General features: G+C 31.7%; 1 protein-coding gene across 1 annotated transcript; it reads left to right on the top strand.

Annotated features, from left to right (window-relative positions):
• The first annotated feature begins 6,129 nt into the window (after positions 1 to 6,129).
• Positions 6,130 to 8,467, top strand: LOC107941249 (F-box/kelch-repeat protein At5g60570). The gene is made up of 3 exons (XM_041089872.1): positions 6,130 to 6,208; positions 6,409 to 6,479; positions 7,198 to 8,467. Exons 1-3 carry the CDS (start codon positions 6,130 to 6,132, stop codon positions 8,188 to 8,190), a joined length of 1,143 nt encoding a protein of 380 aa, XP_040945806.1. The 3' UTR covers positions 8,191 to 8,467.
• The last annotated feature ends 5,694 nt before the right edge of the window (positions 8,468 to 14,161 follow it).

The following is a 14,161-nucleotide window of genomic DNA, read 5'->3' as shown; positions in this document are numbered from 1 at the left end:
TATGGAGTATCCGCAACACATGTCAAACCTCAGCCATCGGTAGGACATTCAAGACCAACACCTGAATCATGTAAACCCTAATGACATGTCATTTTTATCTTACGAATTCCTAAGGTTCAAACGGGGCTTGATAGTCGTCGAAACATCATTGGATTTTCAATCATTTTATTATAAGATAAATTGCATAAAAATACATATATATTGATTTAATAACAATATAATCACATATTAACATTCAATTTAATAAAACGTTTCAAAATAAAAGGTACGGGCTAGCTGGACCTAGTTGCAACGATATCAAAAACATAAAAATTACTAAAAACGAGACTAAAATGGACTTACATGTATCTTCAAGATGAAATTTGAAGCTTCAAGCATCTCCTTTTCTATTTCCATGGCAAATTCAGTGATTAAAGTAAAATGGGGAAGAAAACATTTTGTTTTCTTTATTTTATTAACCTTTTATTTTTATTTTATTAAATAAATAATATATAAAAATTATAATTAAAAGAAATTAAGCATCCAACCACCCCACTAATATATAATATGGTATATTTACCACATTAATTCATATTCTTTCATTGATTAAGTCATTTAATCACTCAAATCAAATAGCGATCAAACTTTACATCTTTTACGATCTAGTCCTTTTTAATTAATTAACTATTGAAATATTGAAATTTTTCAATGAAATACCACCTTAATGACACTCCGTAAATATTTATAAAAAATTTAAGGCTTGGTTTATCGAAACGAGGTCCCGATACCTCATTTTCTAAAACCACTTGACCTTAGGGTCTTACTACTTGAATTTAATAAATCACTTATATAACAAAAATAACTACATCAAAAACCTTTTTAAAACCATGTTTGACTTGTAAATATTAAATAATAATATTTATGAACTTACTCGTCGGATTTGGTGGCCCCAAAACTATTATTTTTGACACCACTAAAAAACGGACTATTACAACTCACATGCCCTACCAGTGGTTTATTATATCCGCCAATCTGGTTAGCAACTAACATGCCCTACCAGTAGCCCATCTTATCTGCCAAAGGAAAATTGAGTCTGTGATTTATCGGACTGTATGAGATTATCGAGAGAATAGGGCCAGTGGCGTATCGACTTGATTTACTGTTAGAACTGGATAAGATTCATAATGTGGTCTATGTGTCTATGTTACGACGGTATAGATCAGATCCTTCCATATAATCTCTTTAACAAAAATGAAGGTTCAGCCCGACATGTCGTATAATGAAGAATCTATCAAAATTTTAGCATGAGAGATCAAAGAGTTGAGAAATAAAAGAATAGCCTTAGTAAAGGTTCTTTGGCATCGTCACGGGATTGAGGAGGCTACTTGGGAACCCGAGGAAGCTATGAGAAAATAATACCCTAACCTATTTTCTGGTAAGATTTTCAGGGACGAAAATTCTTAAGGGGAAAGAGTTGTAACGACCCGTTTTAAGTGAAATCAGAACAATGGTTTTGGGACTAAAAATTCGAAGTCAAAAAATTTATTTTAATATTATTTTAATATATATAGCATGATAATATGATAATATAAAAATTTCTTTAAGAAATTTTACCGTTTGTATGCTCAATTTGTGAAAAGGACTAAATTGTGTAAAGTGTGAAAGTTGTGTTCTATTAGCTAAAGTTGTTAAATAGCTATAGAACTTTAAATTGGAGGTCCTTATATGGTAATTAGACCATTAAAGGTGATAGTGGATGTGCATGGCTTGACAATTTTGTTATTTTTAAAGTTAGGTAAGGTTAAAATGGTAAATAGTCAATTAATGAATAAATTAAATAAAAAAAGGCATCATTTTTCTTTCTTCAACCTACCAAAAATTTTTAGCAAATATTGAGGTTTTTGAAGCTTGAAAATTCAGCCAAGAGAAGTCATTGCATGTAAGTGAATTTGGGGTTTGTTTTTGTTGATTTTTATGCTTTTGGAATCGTTGTTACTTAACCTAGCTACCTAGGAGACTAATTTGAAAAACTAGTAAATAATTTGAGATTTTTCATTGATGAAAATTCTAGGGTTGTGAAGTTTAATGGAAGAAAATAAATCTTTGTTGTTAGTTAAACAACTTTTGTTAAGAGATTTTTAATGAAATTGTCATTTAGGGGTTAAATTGAGAAATGTGTAAATTATGTGGTAAATGTGTGAAATTGTGAAATATTTCGGGTGCTATGCATGTATAGAAATCGGCTAGGCTTGGGTATGGATGAAATTGCATGAATTTTATTTTCCGAGCCTAGGGACTAAATTGTCGAAACGTCAAAAGTATATGGGAAAAATAGTAATTTTGCCAAAACATGAATTTTGGATTGAATTAAATAGAGCGAGGTTTGAATTTGTTAAATTTGATTATATAGATCAAGAAAAGCAAAATTCGAAATTAAATCGGGGAAAAGACAAAGTAGTAAACTAATCGATCGTTTTATCTTCGTACGAGTTTGAGGTAAGTTCGTGTAATTAAATTGCATATTTACATGCTTTAATTGAAATATATGTATGTGAATGGTTTATTATTATCTATAATTATCGAGCACATAACTGATGACATACGAATAATACCGAGCCCCGTTTAAACCTTAGGAATTCCTAGGATACAAATGACATGTCATTAGGGTTACCGATTTGATTGTAGTCCTGCATGTGTTGTGAACACACCACATTTCGTATGATCTTACCGATTTCAGCTCGTTAGAGCTTACCAATTCTCAGCTTTTATGAGCTTACCGTATTTCAGCTCAATGAAGCTTACCAATTATGGTTCGTAAGAGCATACATGTACAAAAATTGAAGGACTTACAGTTCAATACACCTCATATGTACTACCTGCGTATCTACCGATGGACTTACAGTTCAATACACCTCATATGTACTACCTGCGTATCTAACGATATTCTAAGCGGTTCAACGGGCGTAGTGTTATTACGAGATTACACATGTTCAATACCAACCAGTACAGGTATTTACATGGAAATGGTTTATATATGATATACAGATACACAGTATAGATGGTACATGTACATGGAATTTAATAATTGTTGAATTCATACATGATTCTCGGTTTTATATGAATACATGACTAACTTGGTTAATAGTTATGTGATAAGCTTTGGCCAAATTGAATTATGTTATACTTTGAGTTACTTACCTAACTTTGTGGTTAAATGGTAAGTTTAATTCTATATTATATGAACTTACTAAGCTTAATTGCTTACTCTGTTTATTTCCCGTATTTTATAGTGATTCGAAAGCTCGTTCGAATTGGAAGTTGTCGGAGACTGCATCACACTATCAAACTTTATTTTGGTACTTTTGACTTTATATTTTAGGTTAAACGACATGTATAGGTCATTTGGCTAATGGTAGCCTATATGTCTTGTTTTGTTTTGGCCATTTGTGTTGGCTTGTTTTGTGAACATATTTCGGTTATCCAAATATGTAAATAGCCTTTGTATATGGTGTATATTTTCTATGTGAATGCCTTGTTTGTGAATTGGTATTTTGGGTACGAAATGGTTGAAATGGATAAGTGACATATATGTTATGTTTCAGGCACAATGATGAATGTAGGTATTTTGACCATTTAGGTATGTTTGAGATACATAGATTGCATGAATATATGTGGTCAATTGAAGTGCTTATGGATATCATGATGGTGTGTGATATTTTAACATGTTACAAACTTCATATTGGTTGGTTTTGAATGCCTATTTGTGTCATGGTTGTATGTACATTGTTGAGCTTAGGTTGGTACCATTTTGGGTGAGAAATATGGCTTGGAAAATGACCTATTTTTGTCCACACGAGCGTGTGTCTCAGCTGTGTATGACACATGGCCAGGTGGCACGGCCGTGTTTCCCTTGATACTTTTATAGAAAATAAGTCAGTAGCTTTACATGGCCTAGCACATGGGCGTATGGATTGGCCGTATGGCACAAGTCAGTATACCCTCTAGTTTTCATACGGCCTAACACACAGGTGTGTGCAGCCTTTTAGAAAGATACACGGCTGGGCACATGGGCTTGTGGTCTGGTCGTGTGACCCAAGTCAGTGAGTTACACGGGCTAGAATACGAGCAAGGACACGGGCGTGTGGTCCATTTCAAATGCCCACACGGGCGTGTCTCTTGGCCGTTTGAGACACACGGTCTGGCCACACGGGCTTATGTCCCCTGCACTTTGAAAAAATTTTAATGTTTTCCTAAAAATTTCTTGAGTACTCAGATTAGTCCCGAACCATTTTTAATGTCTATTTGGGGCCTTGAGGGCTCATATTAGGGACAATTTGATTGATTATGAAGGGTTTTTGATTTGAATGAGAAATCTACATGAAATGTTTGATTGATTGAGCTATAAGTCTGGTAATGCTCCGTAACCCTGTTCTGGCATCGGATACGGGTTAGGGGTGTTACATTTGTAGAACATCCCGTAAAGGTCAACTAATCAAATGGGGCTCGTTTAATCCACTGGAAATGGCCTAATTTGTGGAACATATGGAGAAGCTCATCTACTTGAAGCCTTGGTGGCCCAATAAAACACTTTAGTAAAACTAGAGTTACCAAGGTAATTAATGTAAATTCTAAGGGATAAAGATGTATAGAGTTTAAATCCCTTAGGAATCTTATCTTGTAGATAGACACAAACCTCAATTGTTGGATATGAGGAAGCTCAACTATAAATAGAGGTTTTCCGCCTTATTTGTAATCACTTAGTTGTAAACCTTCAAAGTAATAAAATACTTTGAGAGCATTTACTCAAGCACTTAGTGTGCACTATTTTTCTTATGGTTTTTTTGTTCATTCATGGCTTCTTTCTCTTTTGAGTTTGCTTATGCTTTGCTTCGATGTCTTAGAAAATTTCTACAATAATTCTCATTTTTTGAGTGTTAGGTTAACTTAGGTGAATTTTAACCTAAAAAATCGCCAAAGGCCATGCGGTTTGCCAAACTAAAATTCTAGCCCTATGACAGTTGCATGAGCTTGGAGTATTTATAATAGTTGTAAATAGTGTCGAGATTATGGGGAAATGGTTTATCCTAGACATGTATGTTGAGGTATTGATGGTTATTCTTAAATAAGGGTAGTAACGGAGTGGGACAATTTTCCCCGAGTTTGACTTAATATACTCTTAGTTTATTCTGACTGGATTTAGAAAAAAATGATAATTTATTCGCTTCAAACTTGTCCTAAAAAATTAAAAGCATACATGAATTTGAATCAACCCTATATATCAAAATTTTCAATTAAAAATAAAAAAAATAATAATCTTTCCATCAATGAATGAAAAGAAAAATAGTAAATTTTCACAAAAATATTTTTTTGTATAAACCACAGGTGTACTCTTCATTTTATGGTTTATTATAGTCCTATTTGAGTCACAGGTAAAGCCCTCTCAATAATGTCGACTTTAAGACTTTAACTTGATTCAAATATCTGAAGAAAAATTTCACTTCCTCTTCTTCCAACTATTGTTGATTCCATAAAAATAAATTTAACAATATTGTAACAATGGATTTTTTTGGTTGAACCCACTAAAATGGTTCACTATAAATAGTGATTTCTTTTTATGGTCATTCAATACAGAATGAATTTAAAAACCATGTTCTAGAGAAGTAAAATGAAGGGGTTGGGAAATGAGATGAAAGAGAAAAAAAAAGGGGAACTTTTGGGTGGAATTAGAGTAGATAGAAGAGTCGCAAGTAAAGGGTAAGGAGAGTTTTAAAAGAAATCCTAAAACAATATATACGGAAAACATTTTGATACTAAGGGTCTATTTGATTGTAGTAAAACATTTTCCAGAAAAGGTTTTCAGCCTTTTCCAGTGTTTGTTTGGCTGAAATATTTTCCTCACGTAAAATCAATTACAAACACGAGAAAAAGAAGCCTTTAATTTTGGAAAATGTCTTATCGTTTCTAATTCGGTAAGACATTTTCAAGAAAATTTTAGACACTGATCGTCCCTTTCCCTTCCCCTTCCCCTATCCTTAACACCTGATCTTCTGCTTGCCATAAGCCAACACCGATTCTTAACACCAGACACCGGCGTTCATCAACCTTTTTTATATGTTTTGATTTCGGAGCAATAATTGAGGGAAACAAAAAATGAAGAAAACTGATGGAATTGGGAAAGAAAATGGAAGCATAGAAGAAAAGCAAAGTTTTAAAGATGGATCAATTTGTGGTTATAATTCGCTTCACCACCTCTTGAGCGTAAATCTCAAGCCTCAACTCTACCAGGTCTTTTCTTTTTCTTTTTTCCCACTTTCCGGGTTGTAATTTATCTGTCTTCACTTTGTTGATTTAATTGGGTATTTTTGTTTTTCTTAATCTGGCCATGCACTGGGCAAAAAATTCCAATCTTTCCTGTTATTTTTCTTTCAGATTTCAAGAAAGGAAGATTGAAAGGATTACTTAGGCAAAGTGTGAATGATCTCTCAATGGAAGTGGATGAGGTATAGATTTTTGTTGTCTTTTGAATAAAAAAAGGGACATTAATGGGCTGAAGCTTTGATTTGAGTTAGTCTTAGGCAATATTGCTTGCGTTTTTTATACTAATTTCATGCAGATTTTGTTGCAACATCTACTCATTTTTGGTTTTCCTGGGTATATTCGTATCAATGGCAGTGCAATCTCAGGCTTGATCTTTTTATAAGTCTATATGATCTTTTAATTTGCCCATAAGAAGATGGTACTGAAATGATGCATTGTTAATTTATTGAACCATACTGTGTTGTCAAGGTGTGCCTATGCTTTTGCACCTTAGCTTCAGACAACCAAAGGACCTCAGACCATTTTAGGCGAGGCACATTTGATTAGGCGCTCGCCTAGTGTGCGTAGGCGTGCTTTTTTGTAAGGCGATGGGCATATAAAATCCGCCTAATTGAATTTTTCTTTAATTGCTTTTGTTTTCAACTTTTTCATTAGATGTACCTTTACTTGTAAGAAATGGGATATTATCAAAACTCTATTTTGTAATATTTTTGTATTGAACAGGAGACATGGAACCAATAGGAACTTTTGCATATTGGCCAACAATAAAAAAGTTCATTGTTTTGTAGATAAATTGGATAAAAGTGTTTTATCATAATTATATTGCTTAACCTTACATATACGCACCACATATACATATATGCATATGCATGCATATTGCACCTTACTTACTTCAATTAGGTGAACGCTTTTTTACCTCTTCTGCCTAAGGCAATACAAGGGTTTTTAGCACCTGGAGTGTACCTTTATCCCTTGGCAATACAAGGGTTTGAACACTGGGTTTACTTGGCCTGTAATATGATGCCTTGGGAAGCTTTTGATCTTATGAGACAGAAATGGATGAGATTACCTAGAATTCCATGTGATGATTGTTTTACTTGTGCTGACAAGGAGTCTCTTGCAGTGGGGAGTGAATTACTTGTATTTGGTCGTGAATTGTCAGGATTTGCTATTTGGATGTATAGTTTGGTTACCCACAATTGGTCTAAATGCCCCTTAATGAATTTGCCTCGTTATCTGTTTGGTTCTAACAGCCTTGGGGAGATAGCCATTGTTGCTGGGGGAAGTGATAAGAATGGCAATTTCCTACAATCTGTTGAACTCTACAATTCTGAAGTAGGTACTTGGCAAACATTGCCCGACATGAACTTCCCGCGTAAACTATGTTCAGGATTTTTTATGGATGGGAAGTTTTATGTGATTGGGGGCATGTCAAGTCATACAGATTGTTTGACTTGTGGTGAAGAGTACAATATTGAGACAAGGTCATGGAGGAGGATAGAAAATATGTACCCTGGTCGCGATGCAGGTACGTTTCATCATGCTATGCGTTCACCTCCTTTAGTTGCTATTGTAAATAATCAGCTTTACTTTATTGATCAAGCAACTAATGAAGTTAAGAAATATGATAAGGTTAATAACTCATGGAGTGTTGTGAAGAGACTACCTGTGAGGGCGGACTCTTCCTACGGTTGGGGGTTGGCATTTAAAGCATGCAGAAATAGTTTACTAGTAATAGGAGCTGGAGGTCATGGAGGGCATGATGATGGAGTAATTGTTCTACATTCTTGGAATCCAGATGAGGGAAACAGGGATGGACAAGAGTGGAATGTGCTTGTTGTCAAGGCACGGGCAGGTGCTTTTGTGTATAATTGTGCGGTAATGGACTGTTAATGAGTTTTGTCGCATCTTTGGTGCAAACATCGACATCTGGAAGACCAAGATCAACGATCCTCTATCTGTTATAATTTTTATTGTCTCAGTATCATTAATTTTATTGTTCTTTTTCCCATTTTATGATTCAGAAGAATAATTGACCTCGAATCAATTTCTTAAAGTTACCAACTGATTGTGTTGATCCCTCTATTGCAAGCATTAACCTCATACCAAGTAATGACTGGTTCCATTTATCTTGTACTTTGGCATTGAATTCATTTCTCGTAATTGCTTTTATGCTGAGCGTAATTTCATCAGGAGATCACTACAATTGATTCACTACTAATTAGTAAATTTCGGAAGTAGTTTGCAATGCTTTTATATTTTAATAATTGAGTATTATTATATATTTAATTTGAATAAATAAATCATTGCAATATATGTAAAAATAATTTAAAATATAAAAATTTATTAATATATATATTAATATATGTAAAAACAACTTTTCCGGAAAATATTTTCAGGAAATCTGCCAAACAGCAGAAAATATTTTACACAGATTCAATCAAACACCAGAAAATATTTTCTAGTAAATCATTTTACAGAAAAGTAAAATATTTTCCAGAAATCATTTTACGGAAAACATTTTACTGGCAATCAAACGGACCCTAAAGTCCATTACTCTTGAATCAGTTCTAATATAGACGACTTTGGCCATCTTTATTCTTAATATATCACATACAACGAAATAAAACGCAATAGCAATTAGAATATGAGTCAAAGAATGAAATGTCTGACTTGAGCTTTATGATATTGAAGATTTATCCACCCGTTATGGTTAAAAAGTTGTGATTTTATTTCTATTAGTTAATATGCCAAATTTGGTGCTAATTTAAATGTTTATTATCTTAAGTTTAGTTGGAAATGGAAATATGTATATAGGTACTCTGCCTACCATTCTCCAACTTGATGCTTTTTAGACGTGAGATTATTAATTTGTTCAAGTTCCCTTACCTACCCGCCATGCCAATCCAAACCAATGATGCATGTGAACCAATTAAGACGAAATACAACTTGTTTGCCTCAGGTCGCCCTCTTGATTTCGCTTCTATTATTGTTTTTAATAATAATATTTTTGAATAAAAAAGAAAAAGATGAAAATTTGAGGTTGGGAGGAAGTCTCCATTCTTTTACTTGGTGGTTGTTTACATGAGTGTGCGAGCCATTTGCATGGTTTTAAGAACAAATTTGGTTATGTATCTTAAGATTGTTGACGTGAAAGTCTGGTGATGTTCTAGGATGAGACATGCATGTTAAGGTGACTAACATTTAATTACTCTGAATTTCTACATGATCCTTATGTAACTTTGGCGTAAATAGAGATGCATAATTTGTCAAATTGAGGTTCGTAGAACTAACCATAACAGAGATGCAAAATTTCTACCAGTATTCTTAGAATGAACTCAAGTGGTTTTGAGTGAATTTTATATTTTAAAATTTAAATGAATGAGACCTTTTTAGTGAATTTAAAATGATAAAAAATAATTAAATGAAATACTTATGTGTCATTATAAATCTACTGTGAAAATTTTCCATTGAGAGTTTACCTTTTTTAGAAAAATAGTGGGTATAGAAGAAAAACTATATGTTAATGGTAGTTTTAGAGATAGTTTTAGAAGACTAGGTTAGTTTTTTCGAGAAATAAATTATCTTTTGAAAATTATTACATAAAAATTTTAAATTGTGTTGTTATCCCGATGCTATATTCTTTAAAATTTTAATCAGCAAGGAATTATAATTTTTTTAATAATTAAATTAGTGTTAAGAGTTTTATAAGATATTAAATTATGATATGCTTATAAAGTGAGAGGAAAAAATTCATATAAAAAACAAATATAACTTTAGTTGAAATGATAAAATTAAAAGTTTAAGATTCATTGTGGCTCAAGTTCAATTCTCATTATATGATTTTGTTTTATTGACTTATAAAAATATAGAAAGGAAAAAACACTCATATTCATTGTCAAAATCGAGTCGTAAGTTGCCCGATCGTTAAATTAAGTAACTACGTTTTCAATTTAACAAAAGGCTGTTTTTAAAAGAAGATAGTTTAAAACAAAGAACGAAAATAAAAGATAGGTTGATAGAATGATGGGAAAACGAACTTAACAGCAAGAAAGAACCTCTATTAGCAAATAGAGATCCGAATCTTATATGCTATCAAGGGGAACAATGGAAAGTTGGATAGGACTGTGACCCTCTATCTAGAAAGATAGGAACCAATCGGTATGTATGGTGAATGCCACACTCGAAGAGTGATAAGTTCAGAATGGAGATAAGATGATGCCACTAGCAAGCTAGATAAGTCAGATCGAATCACCAAGAACAATGAGAGTTGAACAACTCACAAATACGCTATATTTCATAAAAGATCAAAAGTTAAGTAACCTTCCAAATGTTTGCAAAACAACTATTTATAGGAAACTATAAAAGAAGATGAATGACCAACAGTCAGCCATTAATGTAGTTCAAGTACACAAACCATACAATGAACCGAATGATTCATGAACTCCCTTAAATGCATATAAATGGCTGTTCACTCCCCTTTGTTGGTTCACGGACGTTCATCCCTTGTATTGGTATGTATTTGGACGTTCATGCACCTCATTGAATGGTATTCATGCATGAACTTTAACTTGAATCGTCACATTCTTCCTCCCTTTGCTATGCATGAATTCTTAGCATAGAAGAAAGCTTCAAGTGCCTTGTATGATCACCAAAAGTCTCATTCATCTCATTAATTTAACAACTGTGTTAGTGTTTGGTTGATTTATGACACCAATCTAAATAAAGTACACATATTGGTGTAGCTACAGAGAAATAGAGACTTTTAACTCCTTAATTAAATAAAAGAATACCTTTCTAACTCTTAAACAATCAAGAATTTAATTTACCAAATTTTTTTAACTTTCTCCTAAATAAAATTCACGGGTTCTCTCTCTATATAGAATGAGACTTAGGAGAGAATACAATAAAATATGTAATTTGCATAAGCCATTCATATGAAAATGGACATTAAAACTAAATATATTATGTTATAGGCAACCAAAATTCAACGGAGACTTATATATATTGACTTATTTTTCATCTCAGTTTTTTTTTTCATTCTCCTTTATTCTGTATTTTCTTTTCATCTTTTATTTCTTAAGATTATATTGTATAATAAATTGAAAAGACTGATAATCAACTTATAATATGAAAATAAAATCAATGGTATTATAAAAAATTTAAACCGGCAACACGTTCATTTTCTGGTCAAATTGTTACAATTGAAGGTAGCATTTTGCCGCATCATCCCATGGAACATCTCAATGGTTAAAGCAGGACGAAATCAATTCATTTTAGAAGAAAATCGACCAAACAAATTGTAGCTTTCTTCCTTAGAAGCATCCCTATATATATAAACGCACAAATGATTGAGGTACATGCAAATTATATAATATATATTATGGTAAACTACATCCAAGATCATTAAACTATTAGTAAGTTTATGTTTTCGGTCATTCAATTTTAAAAGGTTACAAAATAATCATTGAATTATTCAAAAAAAAATATTTAAGTCACCAGGTTGTTAAATCGCTATTGTACAACATTCTTTGTTTCCACTGCATGCATTAATTGAAAGTTCCATTTTTCTTTTTCTTCTACAGTTCAATTTTTTCATGAAATAGTTTTGAATGTCATGAATTTGCGAGACAATTCATACAACTTTCTTCTCCAATCTCCAACACGGATCTGATCAACTAGGATTTAAAGTATGTTCTTCTACCCATCAATGGGTACTCATCATTAGGCAAATTTAAAAAAATAACAATCTAATGACTTAAATAAAAAAAAACTTTCAAATAATTTAGTGACTATTTTTGTAACTTTTTAAAATTAAACGATCAAAATGTAAACTTATTAATAATTTACTAATCTTGAATGTGGTTTAACTTTGTATGAATGATAAGAATGATTAAATTTAACATGTAATTCATGAATTTTTTAAAGAGAGATGTTTGAAGGTGCGAAGGGAGACAGAAAAGTAAACAAGTGCAACCATCTAGAATAATAAGATAATTGCCAAGTTGACCTTGCCCACTCGTCCGCCCTTATTTAACGACTGCTCTACATTCCATACTTTGTCTTCGGCTTGTTTTAGTAACCTAATAGTATTTAATATAGAGTTCCACTTCTAGTTTGACCCAATTCCTCCGCATAAATTACGTGAATATCAATTACTCATTTGATAATTAAATTAATTATAAATAGGAGATTTATATGATTTTTTATTCAATTTTGATATGACCCAAAAAATTAATGGGTTTGGGGACGAAGTAAGGTTTAAAGACAAATTGCATTATGTTTTAAACAATCAAATTCCATTTACATCACATATCTTTTTTACTTTTCAATATTTAGGATTCTGAACTAATTTACGATTCCCAAATACATTTTTTAACTTTATATATAGCTGGTGTTTACGTAAGCATTTCTTTTAAAATAAGAAATAGAAAAAAATCAATGACCCATGTTATAATAATTAATTTTTTAACATGCTATAATAATTATTTAATTATTTAATTATTTAAAGTTCAACCTCAACTTATAAGATATAAACCCTAACACTACATTTGATTAGCATGAATGACTTTATTCAGCACAACATTATTATTTCATTATTTGGTTTGACTGGATGAGTGAAACGATCGAATAGTATTGCGGCCTCTCACTGAATAGCCATCAATTTTTTTCCCAAAAACATCGATGGATTATAGTCATGGAAGAAAAATCAAGAAGAAACAAAAATTGAAACCCAATCATTCAACAAACTTCGATTCAATGCTTTCCCAACTTCGATTTCATCCAACAATGTTGTTTTCACAATATCAACGTCTCCTCCACTTTACCATGTTCCAAGCCCAATAACAAGGATTTTAGCTCAAGTGTTCATTACATGGAAATTCTCTGGTATCCCAAATTTTCCTTGATTTTCTCACCCACCAAACAAGCAAAAAGTGACAAGCTTTTCAACTATATATTCACTTCTGTTTTGGTATTTGAATTAATCAGAAATACTCTCCCAAACCCAAAATCTCAGTTTTGCACTAGAAAATGCAAATTAAACTTAAAACCTAGTAATGAAATTTAGAAAACAAAAACAAAACAACCCAAATCAAAAGAAAAAAGATCATGATGGACGGTGGGAGATTAACAGAGGGGAGATTTGCATGTATGGATCTATGGGTTTTGGTGGGATTTAGGACAAACTAACCAAAAAAATTAGAAAGAGGAGGTAGGCTTAAAGCTTTGGATGATCATTTAAAAAGCAGGTGGAGATAAAGCTTTGGAGAGGAAGATACCTTAAGAGAGAGAGAGGACTAGAGAAAAAGAAGAAGAGAGACCTAAATAGAACTCCAAAGAAAAGAAAGAGAAAAAGTGATATTAAAATAAAATTTTATACTTTTATAGGTAGGTTTCTTTCTAATAATATTTTTGAATATTTAAATATAATAAAATAATTTAATTTTTTTATATTTAAAAAAATTAAATTTATTGTTATTATCATTAAATATAAAATGTTAAATTATTTGTTTTCAAATTTTATTTTTTTGACATAATTTTATAAAATTATTAAGAAATAAATCATAGTTTTATAAATAATATATTAATTACTAGTTTTTCACTAGAAAATGCAAATTGTATTTAATAATAATTATATTAAAATATGGTTAAGTTATTTATTATTTATTATTAAATTATACTTAATAATAATCCTATTAAAATTTAATAACAATAACAATAATTATCCACCTACAGAATTTCTACTAAAGGTACTTTGGTCATTTCAGTTTTTTTATTATATTATTACAATATCTATTCCATTCAACCAAATACAATAATATTATTACAGTTCTATTCCATTTCATTCAACCAAACAACTGAA

Source organism: Gossypium hirsutum, chromosome D03 (assembly GCF_007990345.1).
Source record: "Gossypium hirsutum isolate 1008001.06 chromosome D03, Gossypium_hirsutum_v2.1, whole genome shotgun sequence".
In the NCBI taxonomy this organism is placed as follows: Eukaryota; Viridiplantae; Streptophyta; class Magnoliopsida; order Malvales; family Malvaceae; genus Gossypium; species Gossypium hirsutum.
The sequence above is the reverse complement of the archived record's forward strand: the minus strand, read 5'-3'. Positions and strand labels throughout refer to the sequence as shown.

Bases quoted from the DNA above. Each gene is read 5' to 3' on its own strand.
- LOC107941249 (XM_041089872.1), top strand. From the start codon at position 6,130: ATGAAGAAAACTGATGGAATTGGGAAAGAAAATGGAAGCATAGAAGAA. The intron at 6,209-6,408 runs GTTATAATTCGC...TTTTTCTTTCAG, and splicing joins TAAAGATGGATCAATTTGTG to ATTTCAAGAAAGGAAGATTG. The intron at 6,480-7,197 runs GTATAGATTTTT...TACTTCAATTAG, and splicing joins TCTCAATGGAAGTGGATGAG to GTGAACGCTTTTTTACCTCT.